At 43.8% G+C, this 27,306-nt stretch overlaps 1 protein-coding gene across 4 annotated transcripts in view; it reads left to right on the plus strand.

Annotated features, from left to right (window-relative positions):
• The window catches only part of ZNF704 (zinc finger protein 704), a 189,990-nt gene extending 169,648 nt beyond the window's left edge, over positions 1-20,342 (plus strand). For all 4 annotated transcript variants that reach the window (XM_059723948.1, XM_014606906.3, XM_059723947.1 and 1 more), the window contains exons 8-9: positions 10,374-10,468; positions 15,167-20,342. In XM_059723948.1, coding sequence (XP_059579931.1) covers positions 10,374-10,468; positions 15,167-15,278 — 207 coding nt within the window. In that variant the 3' untranslated portion in view covers positions 15,279-20,342. The remainder of the gene's footprint in view (positions 1-10,373; positions 10,469-15,166) is intronic.
• Positions 20,343-27,306: the final 6,964 nt, after the last annotated feature.

Here is a 27,306-nt window from a genome sequence, read left to right on the forward strand (position 1 = left end):
CACACAGTTCACTGCTTTATAATTTCTTTACAGGCATAATATATAGTAAAATCTTGTCTAGAATAGGAAGTTATTGTGCAGTAAGCTAGGCTTGAACTTGGAAAACTCCACCTGCTGTGTAGTAACTCCTCTTGTGGGCACTCTTAAGACACACAGGGTGCATCTACATGAGACGCCAGATATGCAGTAGACTAATTCTACCGCGCATTAGTGTGTCATAGCAAAAGCCGTGTTAAAGTGCTAGTGTGCAGTAGAATTGGTCTACTGAACATTTGCATCACTAAAAATGCATGCGCTGGTGCTACTGTGCAGTGGAACTGGTTACTGCACATTGAGTTTACTACCTGTAACAACAGGTACTAACTTAATGCACTGTAACTATGGCACATTAATACACGTGTAGATGTGCCCACATAGTGGAAGGCAGCTTACTCCACTAAGCTTCACCCGGGCAGTTAGTGGGCACATCTACACATGCATTAATGTGCCGTTGTTACGGCACATTAAGTTCAGTACCTGCAATAACAGGTACTAACTCAATGCACAGTAACCACAGTAGTGCTGGTGCACAGTCTTAGAGATGTTAATGCATAGTAGATTATTTCTACTGCGCATTAGCACATTAGCACAGCTTTAGCCATGACACTAATGCACAGTAGAATTAGTCTACTATGCATTTAGCATCTCATGTAAATGCACCCAGTGTGAAGTACTAGTGTGCTGTAAAGTCACCCTTACAATATAATAATTCCCCGCTGTAGACATACTCATAGGTGAAATGGACACAAGTATTCTAGAGACACTTGGTAGCCGTTTTTCCTTCCTCTTTTCATACACAAGAGCATGTCCATATAGCGAACTTACTGCATGGAAAACTAGATTGTGAATATACTGCACACTGGCCACATCTACACAAGACACTGACTGCACAGTTGTTACTGCTTGTTACGACTGCGCAGTAGTATCATGTCATGGTTCGTGCCACACACCGCTTCTGCGCAGTTGTAACCAGCTACTGTACAGTCAGCATCGTAGGCAATGCATAGGGAGGGTACAGGGGGGCACGTGTCCCCCCTGACAGGGCCAACGCCAGTGGTGGTGCCTGTGGGTGCTTGCCAGCTCTGCTCCTGCTGCCAACGCTGGCGCCTGTGGGAGCTTGCCAGCTCCGGCCCCCATGGGTGCTCCCCCAGACTCAGGAGGCACCAGTTGCCCATGGTCAGCATCTCATGGAAACTTGGCCACTGGGTACATCTACATGTCCAATTAAGGTGAAGAAACAAACTCCAGTGCAATTCATGCCGGGGTTTATTTCTCCTGGGTGCAGCATCTCCACTTGCACTCAGGACCGAAACACATTGAGCCAGGGCAGAGCAGCCCTGGGCTGACAGGGGGCCCCTGGGGATCAGCCCTGGGTGCCAAGTGCTGGTGTCACGCAGCAGAGGAGCTGGCTGGGGCATGAGCGTGTTCCAGTGTGGGACTAGCCAGGAGGCAGCCTCCACACTGTAGCACCCTTGTGCCTCAGCTAGTCCCTGTCACTGCACATGCGTTGCAGTGGCATAAATTACTCTGTCATAGGTACAGTACAATCCTAAGGCAGAGTTAATTAATTTACTGCACCCTAATATGGGCACATGTAGATAGTGACGCTTTACTGCAGAGCTAATTAGTCAACTCTACAGCGCACTTATAGATGCACCCACTAGCTACTTCACACTAACTACTATGAGGTACTGCTGGGCAAGACACTTCTCCATTTGAGAGAGCAATAGAAGCATGCATTAAAATTTTCCACTAAGGGAATTAAAGTAGACAGTGCACTATAAATTTACCCCCTATTTTACTGTGCACTCATTTCCACGTGTAGAAAAGCCTTCAGAGAGACTATACACCCTGCTATAGTAAAAGCAGGTACTCAAGACTATATAGCTACTTATATCGCCCATCTTTTTTTCCCTTGTATTACTGTTGGTAAGCCAACCGACTTAGCACTTCCCACAGAAAGGCTTTGCACACATTTCTTTAGCCAGATCCTAACCAGCAGTGGATGGTAGCAATTAGAGTTTAAAAATCTAATTCCCCAAACTCTTCTCTTCAACTCATCTAATAGAGCGCTGATCAATACAGGCACTTAAAGGTCCCAAATGCTCTAGCTTTGAAGGTTATTCGGTGTGTAGTGGCAGCACAGTGAAGGATGACTGCTGGGTCCGATTCTTTGCATGGAGAATAATTAAGTCTCAAAAGAGTAAAGAATAGAAAAAGGATACAGGACAGGCCTGTGTGAGGAGACAGTGCTATTTTACAAATAATAGCAATGGCAAGGATGACAGTGGGGTGTCTTGCATAGTAGTAGAAGGGCTAACATGAAGATCACATAGCTACACTACTGTTAATGCAGGATTGAGTTCTCCTTCCACTTAAGTGTGTATCTCTGCCATGCAGATTTAGTCCCTGTATGCTTTAAAGATAATTTATGGCAGTCATTACTGTGCTCAGAATGGCAAAACTTGGAGATCCTTGTGCATCTTACTTCATGTTTAATCACTCTTTATTCTCTTGGGCCAGACAAGTTTGACACCCCTGTTCTAAAGGGTAAGTTGAGCTTGGGCAAAGCATAAGTGATTGGGATCAATGTAGAGGTAATCATTTGAATTTAGGGAACTGTTATATACAGGAGGTCAGACTGATGAGCTAGTCTAGGGCTGTCCAGTGGGCATGCCACGTCAGACATGCAAGAGGTTAACGTGCAGCCCCTGGGCTCTTGCCCACTGCATATGCTCCTATTGCTTTAGTTGCTGCAGCAGTAGCAGCTGTTGTCTGTGGGGCATGGCAGGAGGCCCAGTGAGCTCACTGCTTGCATGACCATGTCACTATCAGGGGCTCAGCTGGATGGCTTGTGCTGCTTATGCAGCACCATGGGGGGAGGTGAGGAAGAGGGGGAATTGCCTAAGTGATGATGGTAGTAAGCAGGTGAGCTCGCATATCAGGAGAGGGGAGGAGAGGAAGGCAGGGCTTATGCTAGTCATGCAGCAGCAGTGGGAAAGGGGACCTCATTCACATAGTGGTAGCATGGGGTAGGAGGGTCTCACACTGATCACATTGGAGTGGTGAGGTGAGGAATTGCCCACCCAGTGGTGGCAGTGGGGAGGCTACATGCAGCAGATGTCCCGGAGAGTAGCCCCTGCAGTATGCAGCCCACACGGTACACCGCCCCAGTCCTATGACCTGTGTAATATACAGTCCCAGCACTCTGAATGTGGACTGCCCTGAACTAATGATGCCTTCGGGCCTTTAACTTCTATAAAATATTGCTTGAAACCAGAGTTTTCTTAGGATAGACTGTTCATATTCCTTTGTATGTCCAGTAGAAAACTCTCTGTTGTTCACCAAGTGAGAACAAATGCAGAAGCTGTGTCAATTCTATAAGTATTTTTAGCTGCAGAGTTCCTAGAAAGTACTTAGGGACCACTGCATCAGTCTGGGATTGGCTTCTCACATCACATCTAACCATGTAAAGTAGCCATGATCCATAATGAGAGTAAAAGGGACCGCAGCAGTAGCCTTGACTGCCCACCTTATCTGCGAAGCAGTCCTCTATTACCGAGAATTTTTGCTCTTGCGGAAGAAGCTTTCTACTCAGATACAGGACTGGGTGTTTTCCATCCTCTGAATCCTGATAGAACGGCCCCAAAGCCTTGCCCAGAGGCATCTGTTTGTAGAACAAACCTCCACCTAAAGGTTGGAGGCATCTCTTTGCAGAAATAAACCTCCAACCCAGCACTGGACTACACAGTGCTGGGTTAGTGAACAGTATTCATTTTATCTCCCCAAAGGCAATCAGTACATGCTGGAGACCACTCTGCTTCTCTGGGGGCCAGCTTTCACAAATTTTCTGTTAGTAAGGCTATCACTGTATAAAGTGCCAGTAACAGGTTGCCAATCCCAAGAAGGCCTTTAGATGCCTTTTTATCTTGGGTATGGGGGATTCTACCAGGACCTTCAGTTTGTCAGTGGAGGAGCCTAATCCCCACATTGCTTGGTGCATACCCCAAATACGTAGCACCCCTACAGCCAGCCTGGTATTTTACAAGATTTGCTATAAGGACTGCAGCCCAAAGTGACTGTATCACTGCCCTAATTTCATAGATTTCATATATAGACATTAGGGCTGGACGGGACTTCGGAAGATCATTGAGTCCAGCCCCCTGCCCTAGGGGCAGGAAGTCAGCTAGGGTCAAAGGATCACAGCAAGATAGGTGTCCAAATGTTTCTTAAAAGAGTCCAGAGAAGGTGCTTGCACCACCTCTGCAGGCAGTCTGTTCCAGGCCTTGGGGCTGGGACAGTAACAAAGTTTTTCCTTATGTCCAGCCTAAAACAGTCTTGGAGGAGTTTGTGACCATTTGACCTTGTCATCCCTTGGGGCATTCTAATGAAAAGGTGTTCCCCCAGATCCTGATGGACACCCCTTATATACTTATAGGCAACCACCAGGTCCCCCTGAGCCTGCGCTTTTCCAGGCTGAAGAGTACCATGGCTCTCAGCCTCTCATCATAGGGCCTGTTCTCCTGCCCTCTGACCATGTGCGTGGCTCTCCTCTGGACTCTCTCAAGCTTTACCACATTCTTTTTAAATTGTGGAGCCCAGAATACAATGCAGTACTCCAGCTGTGGCCTCACCAAGGCCTAGTACAGTGGGAGGATGACATCCTAGGATTTGCTTGAGAAGCATCTATAGATGCAAGCCAGAGTTTTGCTCACTTTACCAGCTGCGACTTTGCATTGGTGGCTCATATTCATTTTGTGGTCAATCATGACCCCCAAGTCCCTTTCGGCCATGGTGCTAGCAAGTGTAGCACTGCCAAGCCTATAAGCATGCTGCGGGATTTTTTCCCCGAGGTGGAACCTTGCAGTTTTCAGTGTTGAATGGCATCAGGTTTTCATCTCATTTTCTGAGCCTGTCAAGGTGGGCCAGGCTCACCAGCCTATCCTCAGGTGTGGACGCTTTACCCCAAAGTTTGGTGTCATCGGTGAACTTGGCCAGTCCACTTCTGACACCAGTGTCTACATTGTTAATAAAGATGTTAAAGAGTACAGGCCCAAGGACAGAGCCTTGGGGGACCCCACTGGTCATGGAGCACCATGATGATTTAATTCAATTGAGTACCACTCTCTGGGTCCGACCTTGGAGCCAGTTCCCCAACTATTGGATTGTGATGTAACCAAAGCCACAGTTCGCCAATTTTTCCATGAGGAGATTATAGGCCACCAGATAAAGGGCTTTTTTTAAAGTCAAGATATATAAGGTCAATCTTTTCTCCCTTGTCTAAGTGATATGTCACCTGGTCATAGAAGGAAATGAGATTGGTCAGGCAAGACCTACCTGCAGTAAACCCATGCTGGCTGTCATCAGCCAGTTTGTCAAGAATTGACTCTTTGATGATTTTTTTTCCAAGATCTTCCCTGGGATAGAGGTCAGGCTGATGGGCCTATAGTTCCCCAGATTTACTTTCCTCCCTTTCTTGAAGATAGGCACCACATTGGCCTAATTCTCTGGAGGTTCCTTCCATGTACAAGTGAACACCTCCACATTGTCAAGATAAGCTGCCACATACTCCTGGTGAGGCTACATATTTTATCCGTTGGAAACTGAAATGTGGTAGAGGCCACCATGGAGATGAAAGGGCAGGGTTCTAAACTGGTACAGGCCCCAAGGCATTGTGAATGCTGTTAACACTTGGGACTCCAAAACAAAGGGAATCTGCCAGTAACCTTTTGTTAAATCCAACATTGATATATATTTGACCTTCCCCAGCCACTGTAATAATTCATCAATTCAGGGTATGGAGTAGGCTTTGATGTCGCATTCAGCATACAGAAAACAATGCAAAGCCTATCCACTTTGTCCAGTTTGGGAACCAACATGATTGGGCTGCACTGTTCACTTGATGAGTTGGCATACTTGGCCAACTCCTTTACCATTACCCATGGATGCTCAGGTATTTGGGAGACATTCTTCTGAATGGAACATCCTGGTTTCAGCAGGATGATCTTACAATCAATTTGTGTGGTCTTTTCCAGCCAAGTTGTAAACATATCTAGAGATTCTTTCAACAAGACCTTTGCTTCCTCCTGTTGAGCTGTGGACAGGTTTTGCCCCAGAGCAACCTCACTGGTTGGGAGTTGAATTCTCTTTCCAACACTGCTGATATTGCTGAGAAAGCAGTTGAGGCATTCAGTGCTTCACAGGCTCATTATAGCTTCAGAAGATTCACAAGATATATTTGAGCCTCATGTTGCCTCCTCACCTTCATAAGCCAGGTTTCCAACTTGCCCTTTCTCTCATAGGGGCTCTGTCATTTAGCGAGCAATTTCTCTCTGACAAGGGGAGCAACAACAGGACCTGATCCCCAGAGGGATAGACCCAGAGTTTTATATTCTTATTATATTGTTGTTATTGGGTTTGTTGTGTAGCCTTGAGGTTCACCCAGGCAAATACCCATACTAGGTTCAGTCATTCCTATGGCCTAAAACATATTGGATGATATTTTGAGACTTCATGCCCTGTACCTGCCAGGTCTTATGGAGGAGGTCCAATACACCTCTGGTCTGTCTCCTGTATAGCAGTTCAAAGGGAGAGAATCCCATGAAGTATTGGGGACCCAGTAAGTACAACAGAATTATATCCCACATACAGGGTTCTCCAGCTACATACTTTCTCAACATCTTCAGAGTTCAATTAAACCTTTCCACAGACCATCCATCTGAGGGTGGTAAGTGGAGGTCTTGACCAGGTGGACTTTGATAGGGCCCATATCTCTTGCAATAGCCACAACAAAAAAGACCATGCCTTGATCTGGTAGTATCTTCCGGGAGGGGGGGAGGGGCTACCTATAAAACATTCTTTAACAGTTCTGTGGCAGTAGCTATTTTTTGGGCTAAGGCATAAGGGATCACCACGACTTCCAGGTACCGGGTAGCATTCCCCATGAGCATAAAATGGTACCCATTTGTGCTCAGCTTCAGCAGCCTGACAGTACCTACCCTGACTCATTCCAAGGGGGTACCCACCAAGGGAGGAAGTACCAGTGGCACTTGATGCCTTGGGCATGGGGCTACCAACTGGCAATTGGGACAAGACACACAGTAGTCATTAATGTTCTAGTAAATCTCTGGCCAAAAGAATCTGGCAAGCACCCACTTCTGTATTTACTTGACCCCCAGATAGCTTACCCAAGTTATGTCATGGTCCAACTTCAAAACTGGTTGTAATGCATGTTTGGCAGGGGTAACTGGTACTTCTGGGTGCCAGTCATCTTGTCCTGAAAGACCCTCATCAGGACACCTTCTTGTAGTTCAAAGTGGGGATCCTGGGCAACAAGGTAAGGATCTATCACAATGTCATTCACCTGGGCCAACTATCCACAGACCGGGGCAAAGATGGGGTCTTCTCTCTGGCTCTGTATGAAGTCAGGTCCTTCTCCTATGGATGCACCTCTCTCTGGCAGGTTGCCCAAGGACCCTCAGCCCTGCAGAGTTTTCCTCACAGCCACCCAGATCACACTGGATCCTATAACCCTTACCCAGCCTTTTACCAGACTCTCCCCCTGATTAAAGGGTTTCCCAATGTGAGGTAGCTCAGGGTCCAAACACCTCAGAATCAAAGGCAGATATCTCCCCAAGGTAGTTCTCAAGGTGATCTTGAATCTCTAGATCCTGCCTGCATCTTGATCCCAGTCCTGACCCACCATTACCAGTTGGTAAAGTGGCTGGCCACCACTGCAGTATACTCAGCCATTTGGCCCCCAATCAATAGCCACACTCTCACACTTGGATAGGGCCTAATATCTCCATGAATACAGATTGCATATATGCACTGTGTGATTGATAAATAAGCAGGGTCCACAAGCCTCTCATGAACAAATGTCTGTCCAGAGCCTGAATCTACCAGTCCCAGGACCTGAATATCCCCCACCTTCCCTTTGTTCACATAGGCTCTTTGTTTTGGGATCTTCTGTATCTCAGAGATCCTGGACTGTATATAACTGGAGTCTGTCTGGGGGCAATGAGTGGTCCAGTCATTCACACAAAAACAAATCAAGAATTCCCCTTCCCCAGATCAAGAATTCCCCCTACATTCCGGAGAGAATCTTCATCTCCCAACCATGTGGAGCAATATGACTGAGCCCTTCCTCATCTCCTTGGGGATCACAGCAGGGTTTTTGGACTGGATGCCCCAACCCAATAACCTTTTAGCTATAGGAGGTTCTCCTTGCCTTGAATATGTGCTTTGTCGGGCCTGTCCCTTTGGCTTGGCAGGATTCATAGATGTTAGGGTCAGAAGGGACCTCAATATATCATCGAGTCCAACCCCCTGCATAGGCAGGAAAGAGTGCTGGATCTAGATGACCCCAGCTGGATGCATATCCAACCTCCTCTTGAAGACCCCCAGGGTAGGGGAGAGCACCACCTCCCTTGGGAGCCCATTCCAGACCTTGGCCACTCGAACTGTGAAGAAGTTCTTCCTAATGTCCAGTCTAAATCTGCTCTCTGCTAGCCCATTATTTCTTGTAACCCCCGGGGGCGCCTTGGTGAATAAAACCTCACCAATTCCCTTCTGTGCCCCCGTGATGAACTTATAGGCAGCCACAAGGTCGCCTCTCAACCTTCTCTTGCGGAGGCTGAAAAGGTCTAGGTTCTCTAGTCTCTCCTCGTAGGGCTTGGTCTGCAGGCCCTTAACCATACGAGTGGCCCTTCTCTGGACCCTCTCCAAGTTATCCGCATCCCTCTTGAAGTGTGGTGCCCAGAATTGCACGCAGTACTCCATCTGCGGTCTGACCAGTGCCCGATAGAGGGGAAGTATCACCTCCTTGGATCTGTTCGTCATGCATCTGCTGATGCACGATAAAGTGCCATTAGCTTTTCTGATGGCTTCGTCACACTGCCGACTCATGTTCATCTTGGAGTCCACTAGGACTCCCAAGATCCCTTTCCGCTTCCGTGCCACCCAGCAGGTCATTTCCTAGGCAATAGGTATGCTGGACATTTTTCCTCCCTAGGTGCAGCACTTTGCATTTCTCCTTGTTGAACTGCATCCTGTTGTTTTCTGCCCACTTGTCCAACCTGTCCAGGTCTGCTTGCAGCTGTTCCCTGCCCTCCGGCTTGTCCACTTCTCTCCACAGTTTTGTGTCATCCGCAAACTTGGACAGAGTACACTTCACTCCCTCGTCCAAGTCGCTGATGAAGACATTGAAGAGTATCGGTCCAAGGATCGAGCCCTGTGGGACCTCACTGCCCACACCCTTCCAGGTCGAAACCGACCCATCTACCACGACTCTCTGGGTGCGACCCTCTAGCCAATTTGCCACCCACCGGACCGTGTAGTCATCCAAGTCACAGCCTCTTAACTTGTTCACCAGTATGGGGTGGGATACCGTATCGAAGGCCTTCCTGAAGTCTAAGTATACAACATCCACCCCTACTCCTGTGTCCAGGCGTTTCGTAACCTGGTCATAAAAAGAGACTAGATTAGTCAGGCACGATCTGCCTACTACGAACCCGTGCTGGTTTCCCTTCAGCATAATTTGTCCTGCCGGGCTCTCGCAAATGTGAGCCTTGATAATTTTTTCAAAGACTTTGCCAAGGATGGAGGTGAGACTGATTGGCCTATAGTTGCCCGGGTCCTCTTTCCTCCCCTTCTTGAAAATGGGGACCACATTGGCCCTTTTCCACCACATTGGCCCTTTTCCTGTTCCTCACATTCTAATTTGGCTCCCAACAAATTTGCAGCAAGGCAGCCTGCCTCTTTCAGATCATCAACCCAGTGTCAGCAAACCCACTCCCAGCCCCTCACCAGCAATATGCAGTAAAATTGTTCTAAAGTTATCAGTTTTATGATTTCACTGGCAGAGCGGGACTCTGATTTTAAGCACTGGGTGCACATGCCTTTGAAGCACTACACAACGGCTCAGGGCTAGGAGTCAGGATTAAACAGCTCTTCCCAGAATTGGTGTTAGTGTGCCTCTTCAACAGCACATAGTAGGACACTTCCTCTCTATCAAGATGCTCTGCAGCTGGATTCTCAACAGGATTTTCTGACCCCTCTTAAAGGGCCAGACCCTATTACGGGGAAGTTCAGGGGAAGGCAAAGTTCATGAAGTGTGTGTATAAAGCTAAATGGACAATTTTTCTCAATAGATATTCTAATTTTGAGGCATACTAATTACATTCTGACCTTCCCTAGATATATTTCCCACCAGTTGAGATGTCCTAGGTGATAATTTATGATGGATACTTTGCTATCAAAGAATTCAAAGAATGCTTTTATATTGCATGTATACATGGGTGCTTCATAAACAGTGTTTTTGTTTGTATTAACAGGTCTCTCCAACTCGTAATCGTCCTGCAGGGAGTGGAGAGCAGAAACAGACTCACACAGTTCTCTCATCACCACCCAGAGTAACATTTGGCCTGAGGTATGTGACTGTTAATACCTGCTGACAGACCAGGAGGCTCAAAAGTTGGAGGAAGTCTAGTAAGATGTAGGTGGCAGAAGCACAGAAGAGTCAAATGCCTAGAATAAGAATTGCCATCATTTGCATTTCCTTTCAATAGAATAACAGCAAGAAAAGGATTTCAATCTCCATATTCCTTTTGCTATAGCTACAACAAACAATAAAGGTGTGAGAAGGAGGATATTTATTCACTAGAAGTTTCAAAAAACAGGCTATTAAACAGTACCCTAGAAGTTACAACACATGAACCTGAACCATGTTCAGATCCAGACCTGAATTTCCCTACAATTCAAGGATAGTTTGATTCCAGTTTGGAAGTTCTCTGAATTTCATTCACTTCACTTTTCCATAGTATCCTGAGAGGTCTCTGTTCATCACGATTTCTGCATTCCCTCTATTTGACTCATAAAAAGTTCTCATAGCAAATAAATTAGGTCAAAGTTTTTCATTTCACAACAAACCGTATTCTTTTCTCTTGGCTGTAGAAGCCTGGCACTTCCATTAAAGGCAATGGATTTTAAGTCATTCTCCATATAGAAAGCAAAACTCATGTCATGAATATGTGCTTCAGATCAAAACAAGCACACGTCATTTCATTTCTAAATTTCTGAGGTACCCTTAAAAGCTGCTTATATCCCTAAGTTTGTTTGCACTCTGAAAAGAGACTTAAGCTATAAAACAATTTTTTGCAGCTTTTTCCTTTATGACTTCCAAATCAAATTTCTTCTGTTTACCTGTCAAATTGTTTCTCTAACTGCATATGGTACAAGCTCAGCCTGGGATCTGGCCATCAAGGTGGATTCTTCCTCGCTTGTGCATAATCCCCATTAATCAACTTTCAGCAATCAAAATATTGTATTGTTAAAACAGCCTGCTCCCAGTAGGGCCAACCTTTGCCCACAGGAAGCAGAGAATGTTCATAGTTTCATAGTTGGTAGGGTCGGAAGGGACCTAAGCAGATCATCTAGTCCAACCCCCCCCCCGCCCCAGCCATGGGCAGGAAAGGATGCTGGGGTCAAATGACCCCGGCTAGGTGGCTGTCTAGCCTCCTTTTGAAGACCCCAGGGTAGGAGCGAGCACCACTTCCCTTGGAAGTTGGTTCCAGCTCCTAGCCGCTCTGACAGTGAAGTAGTGCCTCCTGGTATCTAGCCTGAATCTACTCTGTCAACTTATGGCCGTTGTTCCTTGTTACCCCCGGTAGTGCTTGGGGGAACAGGGACTCTCCCATTGCCTGCTGGTCCCCCTTGGCCAATTTATAGGCAGCCACCAGATCCCCTCTCAGCCTTATCTTGTAGAGGCTAAACAGGTTCAGGTCCCGTAGCCTCTCCTCATAGGGCCTGCCCTGCTGCCCCCTAATCATGCGAGTGGCCCTCTGGACCCTCTCGATGCTGTCCGCATCCCTCCTGAAGTGCGGCGCCCAGAACTGGACGTAGTACTCCAACTGCGGCGTGACCAATGTCGCATAGAGGGGGAGGATCACCTCCTTGGACCTGCTCATGATGCATTACAGGGTGCAGTTAGCCTTCCTGACCATGTCCCCACGTTGATTGCCCATGTTCATCTTGGAATCAGTCGTGACTCCAAGATCCTTCTCTGCCTCTGTGCTGATGAGAAGGGAGTTCCCCAGCCTGTAGGTATGCTGCTGGTTCTTCTTCCCTCAGTGCAACACCTTGCACTTGTCCATATTGAAATCCATCCTATTCTAATCTGCCCACCTCTGTAACCTGTCAAGATCTAGTTGTAGCCTGTCCCTCTCTTCTAGTGTGCTCACTTCTCCCCACATCTTAGTGTCATCTGCGAACTTGAACTAGGTGCTTTTCACCCCCTCGTCCAAATCGCCGATGAAGATATTGAACAGAGCAGGCCTGAGGACCAAGCCCTAGGGAAACCTACTGCCCACATCTCTCCAGGTCAAAAATGACCCGTCCACCACCCCTTTCTGCGTGCAGCCCTCCAGCCAATCTGCAACCCATCTGACTGTGTAGGCATTGACACTACAGATGCCTAATTCTGTAATGAGGATGGGGTGAGAGACAGTGTTGAAGGCCTTCTTAAAGTCCAGGAAGACTACGTCCACCGCAACACCTGCATCCAAGGCTTTTGTGACCTGGTCATAGAAGGCCACCAGGTTGGTCTGACAGGACCTGCCTCTAATGAACCTGTGTTGATTGCCCCTAAGCATAAACTCCCCTGCTGGCACCTTGCAAATGTGCTCCTGGATAATTTTCTCAAAGAGCTTCCCCAGGACTAAGGTAAAACTAATGGGCCTATAGTTTCCTGGGTCCTCTTTCCTCCCTTTTTTGAAAATGGGGACCACATTGGCCCTTTTCCAGTCACCAGGCACCTCACCAGAGCACCACAAGTGCTCGTAAAGCTGTACCAGGGGTCCTGCAGTGACCTCTGCCAGTTCCCTAAGCACTCTGGGGTGGAGGTCGTCAGGACCTGCTGACTTGAACACATCTAGTCCTACCAGAAGTTCCCTGACTAGGTCCTCACTGACCCTGGGACTGGCTGTGCCTCCTCTGGGTCCATCTGGAATCCCAGTGGCGGGGATGTCCCTGTCCCTGCTCAGAAAAATGGAAGCAAAGAATCTGTTAAAGAGATTAGTTTTGTCATCTGGTGCTACCACCAGATTACCAAGCATGTCCTGCAAGGCCCCACATTATCTGGCACCTTCTTTCTACCCTCTATGTATTTAAAAAAGGACTTCTCATTATCTTTGATCTGGGTTGCTAGTCCCAGTTTCATCTCTGCCTTAGCCTTCCTAATAGACCCGCTACAATCTCGAGCCAAGGAGGTATAATCCTCCTTGGTGATGGCCCCTCCCTTCCATTGGGTGTATGCCTCCTTTTTGGCTTTGAGGTGTTTGTGGATGCTTTTGGTGAGCCATGGGGGCTTTTGAGCTCTCTTGCCCCCTTTGATCCGCGTGGGGATTGTCACGCTTTGGGCTTGGAGGATCGTCTCCTTAAGGAACGACCACTTTTCTTGGACTCCTAACTCCCCTCCCCTCCAGGACCCAAGTGCCTCCTTGACTAGTCTGTTTACCTCATTGTAATCCGCCCTCCTGAAGTCCAGGGCTGCTGCCTTCCTGCAGACCTTTGACACCCTGTGCTGGATGGTAAATTCCAGTAGGCAATGGTCACTATCGCCCAGGTGGTCGAGCACCTGCAGTCCCCTCACCAGGTCATCGCCTGTGTTGAACAGGAAGATGCTATTTTAAACTCACTGACATTCATTCCTCACCGTAGCTTGTACTTTGGACTTATTTGAAGACACACATCTTAAAAACAATTCCTAGTTGTAGTGTTGGCTTAGGGGGCAAAAACTGACTTGTGGGGCTCTGCAATGAAACAAACTCACTACTTTCATTCATGAACAGGAATGCATTGGTCAGTTTACAGCGTAACTCAAAAGCTAAGTACAGCCAGTCTAAAAGCCCAAAGCTCAATTTATTCAACCATCTCAGGTTAGTCTAAGCTGTGTAGATTGAACTGATAAGCAAGTGAACAGACATTCACTTTTGATTCTGGAGATGCAGCCACATGCCTGCAGTAGCTTAGACCAGAAGCCAGGGGGATGCTAGAGCACGCCTTCCTGCTGGGCTGGAGCAGATAGCTTGGGCCAAGATTAGCCCACCCACCCTGCAAGGGGGGAGTTTGCAGGGGAGGTGCAAAGCATCCTGAGATGCTTGTGGGACTATGAGTTGACTTGAATCTGGAGGGGATCTGGAACAGAAGTTCAATAAACCAATTTAACCTAAATCAGTTAAACCTGATACTACATCCATCCAGGTTTATCTTAAATCACATTCAGCCGTTTTGAAAGTGGTTTATGTGCACTGAACTTCTGTTGTATTACAGATTTGAACCAGTTTCTGACTACTATACCAGTTTATGTGTAATTTCTGTCCGTAGCCAAAATAAATCCAAAGATAGGTAAGGGTATATGATTTCATGTTTTTTTCACCCTACTTTTTTATAACTACCACATGGGAAAACTATAGAGGTGAAGTAACTACAAGACTTCCCCACCATTATGCAAAATATTTGTATTGCAAATCTAAACCTAGTAAAAGTCTTGCTTAACATGCCCCAAAAGAACCTGTGTGATTTTCCATTACTAACCAGCACTCTGCCATGTATGCAGGCACAGGATGAGGTAAAGCCCATATGTACTATAGGGACCAGTCCTGGGGTGACAGCAAAAGATGGACACCATAGTCTATGAAGTTTCTCTAGTTACCAATTCCTAGACTTCTCCAACAGAGAGGCATCAATGGGACAGGACCAGGGAGGATTTTTTAATGTAATGTACGATAAATGTTAGACTGCCTTCTCCCCTGCTGAGCCTTACAATGAGCTTGAGTGTACTAGATGTCTCCTTGCTCAGTCCTCAACTAGCCAAGAGAGGAGCAGCTCTCCAAAAATTTTAGGAAAGGGGAGCAGATCACTCAGTAATGAGTCTCACTCGACTACAGGACTGCCTGCTTAAATATAATCATGGTAGCCTACAAAAAGTGAGACTGAAATTTTCAGGTTCTTTCAATCTCATACCGTATATAGATAACTCTGATCCTTTCAAAAAGTTTGTGGTAATAAAGGATAATTACACAAAAAAAAAAATCCTCAGGTTAACCAGGCTTCTCTTTCTCTCTGACAGGAAGCCTAGAGGTGAGGGGAAAAAATGCCGGAAAGTATATGGGATGGAGAACAGAGATATGTGGTGCACTGCTTGTCGCTGGAAGAAGGCTTGCCAAAGGTTCCTTGACTAAAGACTGGAAGCACGGAGGATTTGGGGAGTATGACAGCAAAATCCTATTACTACAGCTTCACTACCATTTCCCAACTTTCCTCCAATGACATTTTTTAAAGACCTTTGTATTTCAAGATGAAGCACTTGTAGCCAAGGAGAAGCACTAATCAAAACCTGTGTGGAGCAATAGAGCAAAAAAAAAAAATCTGTCTTACCAAGTATTAAACGCAGAGCAGCTATTAGTGTTTTTCTTTACAAAAAAAAAAAAAAAAGAAAGAAAAAAAGTTAACCTTTCGCTAACTCTATAAACTACTTGCTCCCTATGACTTTTTTTTTTTTTTTTTTTAACTATGTCAGTAGCTGTGCTGTGAATGTCTTTATCACTTGAACCAAGTAACGCATCTTTCCCTGGAGTGAAGATCTCTGACCGTTTCCAATTAACACTTTAAAGACATATAAGCTACAATTTACTCAAACAACCACATCAAGAATGGAGCCTGCTAAATAATTCTCCTAATGTGAATGATCTTGGTTATATTCCTTGTTTGAGGGAATTTTTTTTTTTTGAAGAACTGATTTGCAAGAAGGACAAGCAGCAGTTCCTGCAAAATTTTTAAAAGCAGTCTCAAACCAGAACATGGAACTAAGCGATTTGAATACCAAATTTGGCTTTAAACACTGCAGAGAAGACCTGGGAAGTCACCAGCAGATCTCAGTCACAAGACACCAGGATTTGAGGGAAGGAATTCCAACGATCTTTGACTGAAACACATAGGAGTAGAACCTGGATTCCAGTAGGTTTTCTTACCACCTGTTCCTTTTCCTAGCAATGGCTAAAGATAAAGCCAGCACATCTTGTGTTGCTGAAGCCTTGTAAATAACTGGTCAGTGCAGACATTTGGATTGTATGTAGTATCTATTCAGCTTGTTTCCCCTTCTCCTGTTTGAGATTGTTACTGGGTTAATAGTTCACTCATTCTTTCCACTAAAAATACTGGATTTTACCTGTGCAAACCATTTATTAAAAGCAAAATAACCCAAGAAATGCTTCCCTTACATCACCCCACCAAAGGAAGCATAACAGCAATGGAACAACACACCTGTGTGTTAAACTTACTTTAAGGCCAGAAGTAGTCCATTTCCAAGCAAATTACACTTTGATAGGTTAGTGCACTTTACTGTATTTTATATATCAGTCTAATTGAGAGTGAATAAAAGAGCTGGTATTTATTCCTATCTAAAAGGAGTAAATGCTATATGAAATGTGCTCCACAGAGAGCACCTGCCTGTTCAAAGCAAGGCTCAGGCAGCTCCCACATGAATGGGGCTCCATAGGACCACCAGTATCTCCAGGGTTGGATCCAGAGGAGTTGTGGTGATGCAGTCACCCCCTGCCCCTCACCCCCTTTTGAATCACACCACAGGAGCAACAGCCAGGGACATTTAAGTCCCCAAAACAAGTAAGATTTTCCCTGTCCTCCATTCCCCAGTATGCTCAGTGGCATGTCTCCCCTTATTCCCACCCCTCCCTACCACTGTTGCTGTCCCTGGCTGATGTGGGCAGGAGCACTCCTGAACTGCTCCTGCCCCGGTCCAGCAGGGCTACATGGGGAGCCGAGATCAGCCAGGGACAGTGGCAATGGCAGCACCAGGTGGTTTCCTGTTCTCACTGCTTCCCCCCAGGTGTGCCCTGCCAGACCAGGAGCAGGTGCAGGGAGAGGGAACCTGCCCACAGCCGCTGCTGTCATGGCTGAGCCTGGCTCCCTGCTCAGTCCAGCAGGATAGGCTCTGGCATTCCCTTCCCAGCTGCCCCCAACCCCAGGTCAGCAGGGGACAGGGGCAGTGGCTTGTGGGGGAAGGGGAATGGGAGGTGCTCAGCATGGGAAGGGAGGAGGTACCACCAGCTGGGGAGGAGGATACTTACCCAATTTGAAGATTTTTAAAAAGTCCCTAAATGTTGCTCTCATGGCATAATCTGCCTGCCCCAGTGGCAATGGAGAGGGTGTGAGCAGGGAATGCAGCCACCCCTGCAGCACCAGTTGCTGCTCCTGCACCCCTCTTTGCTATTGGGTTGCAGATTTTGTATCTTAGCATATTCTTAACACTGTCTGTCAGTGAAATCATATGGGCCAGATTTCTAGAGCAGTGGGAGTTAGGCACCTTAGGACCTTTAAAACTCTGGGCCATGACTCACTTGATGGCCTTACTAAACTCACACTGCTGCATGTGCCTATATCAAGAATAGACGGATAAAATAGGTTGTAGTTGGGAACATAATACGTAATCAGCAAAAAAAAAAAGTATTTAAATTCAAACGTATTTTACTTCTTTCTTAAGACACTGGAAGCTTAATTTTTTAACAAGTTAATTGGGCAATTAAATGCCTTATTTAAGCATACCATTTATGCAATTGTGTCCATAAATCATGTCATTTGAATGCACACATTGCTAATTATTGTTATTACATGCATACAATTACCTGATTTTCATATACAGTTTTGTACCTGAACCAGCAGAAATGATACTTCATGCATTAAAAATAAAAATAAAAACAAACAAAAAAGGGGGAAAAAACAAACATGAAAGTAAGAGTTGGTGGATAGACAGCGCCATTTGCACTCTGTTTGTATTCTCTTACCTTTTGGTAAAATTTAAAGGTCATGGTTTTTCCTTAGACATTGTGGGTTTTTTTAATTTCCTTATGGAAACACCTCGTAATATTCTGTAATTGTTTTCTAATCAGTCCCTTTGAAAAAGCTGACATTGTTGTCAGTGCCTTTTTATAGTGGAACATAGAATATGGATCTTGTTCTATTGGCTGTCCCTCTTGGTTCACCCCTGGTCATTTTTAAAAACACCAATATTCCAATTTAAGGGACTTTTAATTAATAATCATGACCATTGCTGGCCCTATATTTATTACTTATCATTATTCCCCTCTTTTTATATTCCCTTTTCCTTTTATTTGCTCTGATCGGCTTGAATTTTGAGAGGATTTTTAACTATATATAATTATATTGTAAATTGTTTCTATAATGTACTGCATTGTAAGCACCTTGGCAGGGAGCACTTTATAATAACTTTAACCTAATAGATTATCCCTCAAATTTTCACACAGTGGGCCAAATTCTGATGGATGCTGAGAATCAGACAGCAAAGCCCACAACTGTAACACTTAGGAGGAAAATGAGTTAGAATAAAAAGCACAGCCCTTAATTAGAGATCTAACTAAACCCTCCGAGTTTAAACCCTCTAGCCGCGTCCAGACATGTATAAATGTTTGGTTCCTTGGGAACAACTATGCTGCCACTAGTTGTCATCAGGGAATACCTGTGCCATGTACACACTAATGTGCAGCAAGGTACCCCAGGTGGGGTAGGGTAGGCTGGGGCCAGTACTGGGCTGGCCCCAGCAGCCTTACCCTGTGTCCTGGGGGCCTCCTGGGGCTACAGCAGCAGCAATCCTGCCACAGAGCCTGGCCGGCAGTGGAGTACAGCTGCAGCTGGCCAGGCTCTAGCTTTGGGTGGCCCATGCTGCTGCCGCATGCGCAACTCTACTTCTTTTCTCTGTGGGTTTTTTGACCCCCTAGATATCCAGGGGTCAAAAAAGCCCTCCACGCTGCTGTCTTGCAGCACAGAAAACAATGGAACATGTGCTGTGTGGTGCTGCCTACGTGTCTGCAGTGCCACATACCGCACGTCTGCACTCATCTGGACATGGGCTCTGAGTATACCCAGTGCAAACAAGTGTTAGCAAAGTTATTCCCATACAAGAATTACTAATTTGTCTAACTTTTACACTGGTAATTTATACCTATTGTTACACAGACAGAAACAATCAGTGCAGCCTCAGTAGTATATTTCTGTGCTTAGGTCAAACTTGAGCTACATACAACTTACTCTTTTATTCTTGAGGAAGGTAAAAATAATAAGAAGTTTAGAAGAGGTTTTATTATGGGCTACTGCTTGACTTGCATACTTGCATCATCTGCCTGCCTGGCAGTAGGCCACTTTATAAATGTACTTCTCTGGAGGGTAGGATATGTCTCCCCTGATTTCTCACAGGAATCCAATTTTCCAACTTTCATAATAATATTGTCTTCTGTCTCACCAATGGTTTTTTGGCATGTATGTCTGCATACTTCAGCACCAGCCAAATTTGACCCTTAGAATATAAATATTGAAGGATTCATTTATTACTTTTAACCACTTAGTAGAAATAATGCTGGGGAACAGTAGTTGGTACCACAGGTTATTAGACATTGATATCAGCAGTATAACATTAGGTCCTAATTGTTTTATATGATGCTAAAGGACGCTAAATGGTTGTTGTTATTTTCATTTTTTGTTTTTGTTGTTTGTGGGGGCCTTTTGTTTTGTTTGTTTAAGGAAAGTTAGTTAGAAAACGAAGTTTCCAGCAAGAAGGTACAATTTTAGAAAAGCAAATGTTGAACTCCTGTTGAACTTTTTTCTCTCTATCCTTATAGAAAATACCAAATACACACAAAATATTTTTAAAATTTTGATGCTTATTCATGCAGTTATTCCCATGAAATCCACCTAATATTTCAGTACCTTTCATTTTACATAGTCCTTTATATGTGAGCAGTGAGCGTAAACTCTTCCATTCTGATTCATGTATTTACATGTACTTGTAAATCAGTGTCTTGTCATTCAAGATAAACACAAACATGCCCAGTAGCTCTGTTTATATGAACAAGATAAACAGGATTTGTATGCATTCAGAACCTAGATTTGGATACCTTATGAAAAGAATGCAGTTGCCCAATCTGACTGGATTGCTTAATGAGTCATTAAATTCCTTGCTCTCCCGCCCCCCCCCCGCCCCCCATTAAAATATACAAATTTCCCACTCTGTGCCCCGCTTTGTTTTATTAATAAGAAGTGATACAGCAGAAAGGCAGAGTTGTAGCAAAAAGATCTGTATGAAGCATGCAGGCAAGCATGTTGAAGGGCCGATTTCTGTTCCAGTATCAAGCCTGGTAAGCAACTTACATTCTTGAACTCTAGCTTATAACCCAAACTGGGTGACCACCTGAAAAATAAAGCCTCTTTCTCCCCTGTCTCATGTTATATTTAGCCTATTTACAATTTTAAAATCTTTCATTCCTGATCTTGACACCTGTCATTTCACCATTCCTGTTTTTCTAGATACTTCCCCTTGAGCTCGTGTCTCAAAAGTTTCACAAACCAGAGTTGGAACAGTCTGTGTGGCTTTGTTCTTTCCACCTCTGCATTGTGCTATCTGGTTAGAGGTCATCTGGAGCAGTGGTATCCAATTCGTTTGGCTTCTGCTTTCTCCCACTTTTCTCCTGCTGCCAATTTTAGTTGCCAGTGGTGACCAAAGATTTTGAATTCATTGAATTGTAGAAAATTAGGGTTGAAAGGGACCTGAGGAGGTCATCTACTCCAACCCCTCTGCTCAAAGCAGGATCACCTCCAACTAGACCATCTCTGCCATCGTTTTGTCTAGCTGGATCTTAAAAACCTCCAAAGACAGAGATTCCTTAACCTCTCTGGTTAACCTGTTCCAGTGTTTTACTATCCTCTTAGTGAGACAATTCGTTCTAATATCTAACCTAAACTTCTCTTGCTACAACTTTAGACCTTTGCACCTTGTTCTGTCATCTGCCACCACAGAGAACACTCTAGCTCCATCCTCTTTGGAACCTCCCTTAAGCTAGTTAAAGGCTGTTATTAAATCCCCCCTCAGTTTTCTCTTCTCTAGACTAAATAAGCCCAGTTCCTTCAGCCTCTTCTCAGAAGTCGAGTGCCCCCGCCCCCTCATCATTTTCATTGCCCTCCCCTGGACTCTCCAATTTGTCCATATCATTTCATAGTGGGAGGCCCAAAACTGAACACACTACTCCATATGTGGCCTCACCAGTGCTGACTAGAGGGGAATAATCACTTCCTTTGACCTGCTGGCCACACTTCAAGCAATGTGGCCCAGTATGCTGTTAGCCTGTTGGCTTATCTTCAGCTTATTGTTCACTTATTGTTCACCCTGGGTCCTTTTCTGCAGTGGCTGGCTAGCTCCGCAGGCCATAATTGAGGTACTCACAGGCTGTACATGCTGATCAAGAGGAACCTTGCCTGAAGTTCTTCAGGATCAACACTGAGATGTTCTGTGAAGTTCCACTTCCATGTCAGTGGGTATACTGAGGTAGTTTCTTCAGCCAGGCCTGCAAGGATATGGGCTTATCTACATTTATTTAAGCCAACTCCAAAGAAGTCATCAGCAAAGACAAGTTACACTGCTTTTTCACTTAAAAACCTAGTAGTTAAAGTGCTTCTCAAATGGCATCTTCGGCCATTTTTACATGTGTTCTTGATGCAGTGCCGGGCGCTTTTAATTAGCAAGCTGCACTAATTAAAACCACCCATCTGTTATGCGTATCAGCTGCACAACGTGCCTCCACACTGAGCAAATGTCAGTGGTGAGCTTTGAACCTATGGTACATTGAACATGTTTTAGTTCAAAGCGCATCGCTGCCATTTTCTCAGCACGGAGGCAAGCCGCGCCACTAATACACAAGGTACGCGAGGCTGCCAGAGCACATCAATTTCCGTGCTCCAGCAGACTCGATTAATCAAGTCTGCTCTTCCATGCTGGATTTGCAACGCATTGGAGCAGGCTCCCTGCATGTGTGTAAGTGCCCTTCATTTCTATTTACCCTTCATTGAACTCGCCCGTAGGCAGCACTGCTGGAATTTAAACCTCAGTATACTATTTGATTTAAACCCGTGTAGTTATGGTCTGTTTAAAACATTGTTGTAGCACAGATTTTATTGTTAGATTATAGAAGGAACATCTGAAAAGTAGGTCATTAGCCATGATGGTAACTAATTAAGTTTTCAGGTACGGAAGTTAGTTACTAAGCTGAATCACCGGGGCCTCTAGGGTACTTGTGCTCAAAAGCCGCCTTTGGATTTTCAAATAATGTGGTGTATTGTGGTTGAGAGCATCTGCTTCATATTTTTCAATGTGGTACAACAGCACATTTTGCATGGACTTATATATGTCAAAGTTCAACTTATATGCATGATCAAAGACTTTTTTTTTTAAGTTCTAGCAGTAGTTTCTTCCAGTATATGAAAACCTATGTTCTTCCTGCTTCAAATCCAAAATGACCAGAATCACAAGCAAACTGGTATATACCAGGCAAAATACAAGTACAGCTTCCTCACCCATGTATATGTTTGCTCCCCATTGTTGAACACAGTAAAAGCTTGTTTCTGTCAGTATACCAGTGAGAGAATACACAAGGGAATAGATAAATGAAGTAACAAGCCATAGTTTAATACCTTTTTCTAACCTTAACAGATTTTAAAGACAGTGGGAAAAGGGGAGGGGATGACAAAAATGTTGTAATCAAATTTGAGATGTATATATTGTCTATTCACCCGAGACAGAAAAACAATCCATTATAACATGATAAAGTAACAGTAAATAAAATGTAATTATTCTGTTATAATCGGACCAAATCTTGTATTTTGACCTAAGCCCAAATTCTTAAAATTCAAAGGTTACAAATAGGCTCTTAAATAGTGACATTGAGAACATTTTTATGTTCATATTTTTCCAATAGAAAGCTTAAAAGTTTTAACTTTATTTTTATACAACTCTGTTTTATAAGATGTTATACCTCTAACAAATTTGTATCCAATATTAGTAAGAGCTTTCTCATTTGAAAACAATTCTAAAAATGCTTCACTAATTAGTTATTTCAATAGTAAACAGGGAGAGAATTAGTTGGCTGTGTTAGTCTTAAGTCAGGCAGAAGGCACGTTAGAAACTAATTAATTCAGAAGGGCACGAGGTTTTGTAGTTGACAGCCTTTGTGGCATCTGATGAAATAGGCTGTGCACTTTCACAGGTGACATCTCTCTGAACAAGTTAATCTCTTAAGGGCATCTATACACATGCCTGATGCCTGCTCCAATGCGTTCTAATTAAAATGTGTCAAAGCAAACTCTATTAATCCATCACAGGTTCAGCTGCCTCGGTGTTACACATATTCAGCATCCCCACATTTCAAAATGGTGGCAAAGGCTCTTTAACTAAAGCTTGTTCAACAAATTTTAATTTATGTGCCTCCGCTGCCATTTTGAAGTGCAGGATGCAAAACACATGAGACACTGCAGGCGTTTTAATGAGAGCAGCTCCTGAGAGCCACTCTAAAGAACCCCCCCCCCCCCCCCCCCCCCCCGCCCCAAAGCACATGTAAAGACACCCTGGTGCTACCCTGCCCTGCCTTCAGTAGCAAATAACAATCCAGCATTTTTTTTGTAATGTTCTGGCAAAACAAAAATTTCTAGAAGTATATGGAGAAATACTTTGAGAAAAAAAAAACTAACAAAATTATGTAAATATGCATTTTCTCAGGGAAAAATAACAAGGAAGCAGAGAGAAAAATAAGATCTATTAGAACCTAAGGTTACTCAGAATTTGAATATGATTTTTTTTTTTCTGGCCAGAATTATTTAATGAAGTGAGGAATGTTACAGCTTGAAGTATTAAAATTAGAAATTAATTTACTGGTGAACATGACCTTCTTTTGCAATCCAGTTTATATGCTCCAAACATGAAAAGGATAGTTATTTTAGCAGATATGAAGTTATAGAGACCTGAGTTTAAACCATGACCTGATTATAGTATCTAGTCCACACATTTGTAAAGAGCTTTCTAGAATGTATTGTAAATAAGGTTTTTTTGTCTCTTTATACAATCACACAGTTACAGAATGTTATTTGTAGCTGGATTACTGCACATCAAATTTACCCATTTAACAAAAAGTTATACTTTATGGCATGGTATCCTTTAAGGACTGTAAGTACTCTGAGTTGCAAGGTGCTAATTCCCTTATGGAGCTCTTGTATTTTTTTTTTTTTTTTTTATCTTCCTTCACACCTACTAAGATATCTATTTGAATGAAAATTAGGCTTGTGCATACAAGTGAGTCTAAATAATGCATAGAATTCTCAAAATCTCCACTTGTACATGAAGGGCTGCCACTTTTTAAAAAATTTATATTAATTCTTTCTTACCAGAATTTCTTTACATCATGACCTGGGACCCAATTCTGCAAACACTTAAACATATATTCCATTAAGTAAAATCAGTCGTGCATCAGAGTGGGGCCTAAGGCTATAACCAGCACACGGGATCTGAAGTGTTTAAGTAATTCTCACATTACAGCAGTGTTAATTAAACCAGCTTTCATGCAGAGTATTGGATACCTGTAAAGCTGATTAAATCCAAAATTAACTGGAGGTTGAAAAGGTATATTTCAACAAACTGATCGGGCCTGATCAGCAAAGCACTTAAGAATGTGCTTAATTTTACTCAGTTACATGAGATTATTAACATGCTTAAAAATCAAACTTATGCTTCGCTGAAACAGGGTACCAGAGAGAGCTTATTTCTGTGTTCTAGTTTTGAACTACATATGTTGCAAGACAATCTGGGTTTTTGAAATGTTATGTTCTTTATCTTATATTCAGAATAGTTTTGCACAGCAAAGATACAAAAAAGAAGAAAAGCCATATACCAAGATTTAATTAAATCAGGTTTTTTTCTCCCTTTTAAATTCAAAGTCGCCTTTTTACAGTCAAACTCACAGAAAGCCTGTCAGAATGTACGTTGAACAATTTTTAGAGTAAGACATACAGCCCAACACTGTTCCCTGTGCACGCTGCGCAGTGACTTGGACAGCCAGTCCAGGATTATGCCAATTTTTGTCAGTTTACCTAAAAACATTTGAAGATACAAATACTGTTAAATCATTTTATATGTTTTGTGGAAGTTTTGGTGGCTCCAAAAAAGACAATTTTTTTTTCTTAGGAAGGATAGAGACAGCAGCTTTATTGATAAGTTGCAATATTTACTTACTAAACAAAGGGCTAAAGTACGAAAACAAGTAGTGTGCTGCATATAAACACTGCAGAGCTCTTAAATATTAACAGCAATAGGCTACTAGAGGCAGAACTCAGAGTTGTAATAATGGCAGCATCATTTTATTGCAGTTAATTAAAAAGAAACAATCCCAGGAATTAACCAGTAAAGCTGTTGAGATTAAGTGACATAGCATAATAGCGTGCAATTTAAACCCAGTAGAAATAAAAGCCGGCGGGGGGAGGGAGCGGGAAGGTTGTTTGAGCCCATGGCTACTAAGTGATCTCTGGTTAGACTTAAGGGGACCCTATCCAAGCATAGAAAGCCAAGCGCATGGACAGATTACTTTGCAGGATCACTACTTTATATAAGAAGTGTTTCCATCTATGAACAGTCAAAAGAAAAGTCATGGCTGTTCTAGTGATACTACTAATACACCCAGCTTCCATTAAGTTTATTAAAGGGACATAATGAAGTAGCTCAGACCCAGATTTAAGGGGTCTGACTTTTTTTAAATCTATTATATATAAAACATTTCAGAATTTTTAAATTTCAATGTAAAAGATAAGCTTTAATTGGATTTAACCATCCCTCTATGGAGCTGGCTACTCACATTGCAAAAAAACCAGGAAGCTCATCTTTCTGTTTATTAATCTAATCTAAGTAACATACAGTTACTGGCCAGAGTGGACGCTGTGTAGAGCATCCATCCCAGATTGGCCTCTGGGTAACAGTGGCTGCAGGCTCAATCTGGCCCATGGGGCCAGCCATGCCCCATTCATCCATCCTGTGGACTGGCCCCACACCACTCAGCCAGCCCAAAGGGCCAAATGAGTTTCACACACCTGATCAAAAAAAATTAAAATGTTTAATTGCTAGACGATGGCTCTTGCAGCACAGGCAACCATGAAGTCAGAGAATGCAGATCTCTATGAATCTGCCCTGGCTAAGGATCCTTTGATACTATGGCTGTACACGTACCTTTCCCCTTCTGCTTCCTGGCATGGAAGGGTGTGGCCAGGTGTTCACGTACATTCCTGTACATTCATCTCTTGCTGCCAGAAGAGCTTTTGGGACACCTTTGAATTACAACAGGAACTAGACGAGACCCTGGGTCAGGACAGCATGAAGTCACCTTTACTTCACATGTTCCTCTCCTTGCATCAAGTGCAACTCAGCTAGACCAGAGACAGCTGAGCTGTGGTGCACATTAAGGTTTTGTGGACTTCAGATTATTTTTAACCTTATGAAAAAGGACAGTGAAATGCACCATGAACACCCATGCTACGCTAGAGCCAAATCCAGTGGTCTCACTCATACATACAGTATCCGTGCTGTCAGAGATTGTTACATTAATTCAGTGAGCAGGATTAGCAACAGGTAGTTCTGTGCTTTGTGTTCAGGATCAAAGATGAGTACAACTGAAAATGTCCAGCCTGAGTACTTCTGAAAGATGGCCTGGGCTGGAGAAGTGTTCTCTTCCCAGGAGCTTTCACTTTACCAGAAACAATGCCCAGCTTTGGCATGGCTGATCTCTGATTTTACAAGCCTTTGTCAAAAAAACTACATGGTAATGTAAAGGCCCTCTCTCCTAGCATCAGATTTCTGATAGCTTCTAAGCCTCCTGTTATCTACATGTTAAAGCCAAAAGTATTTTAAAAAAAAAAAGGCCACCTTGTTTAGCTCCAGTAGAAAGCTTGTGTGTTTGGTAATTGATAAATCCATCAGCACTTTCAGTTGCGCTCTCTAGATCTCAACCACAAGAGGTTAAATTAGCCAGATAATTTAAGTGCTATTTTAAGCAAAGGTGAAGAATTACAGCCTACTCCAAGTGACAAATAATGCTGTCTTAATGGCATCATTATACGAGTACATTCCCAATCTAAAACCCTTGGGAATTCCTGATCTAAAATCTCTCTTGGAAGGAGTCTCATACTGGGATGAATGAAAATAATTTAAATTAAAAAATATATATTTGTGAACTTGTACCAAGAAATTTCCACACACACAGACATGGGACAATGTGTCTGTGTGCAAACTTACACATGTGAAAAGAAGTTTGATCATATCAACTGTCCAAATCCAGTTTGTAAATACAAGTTGGTATGCACCAATTGTTGCCAGCACAA

Source organism: Alligator mississippiensis, chromosome 3 (assembly GCF_030867095.1).
Source record: "Alligator mississippiensis isolate rAllMis1 chromosome 3, rAllMis1, whole genome shotgun sequence".
In the NCBI taxonomy this organism is placed as follows: Eukaryota; Metazoa; Chordata; order Crocodylia; family Alligatoridae; genus Alligator; species Alligator mississippiensis.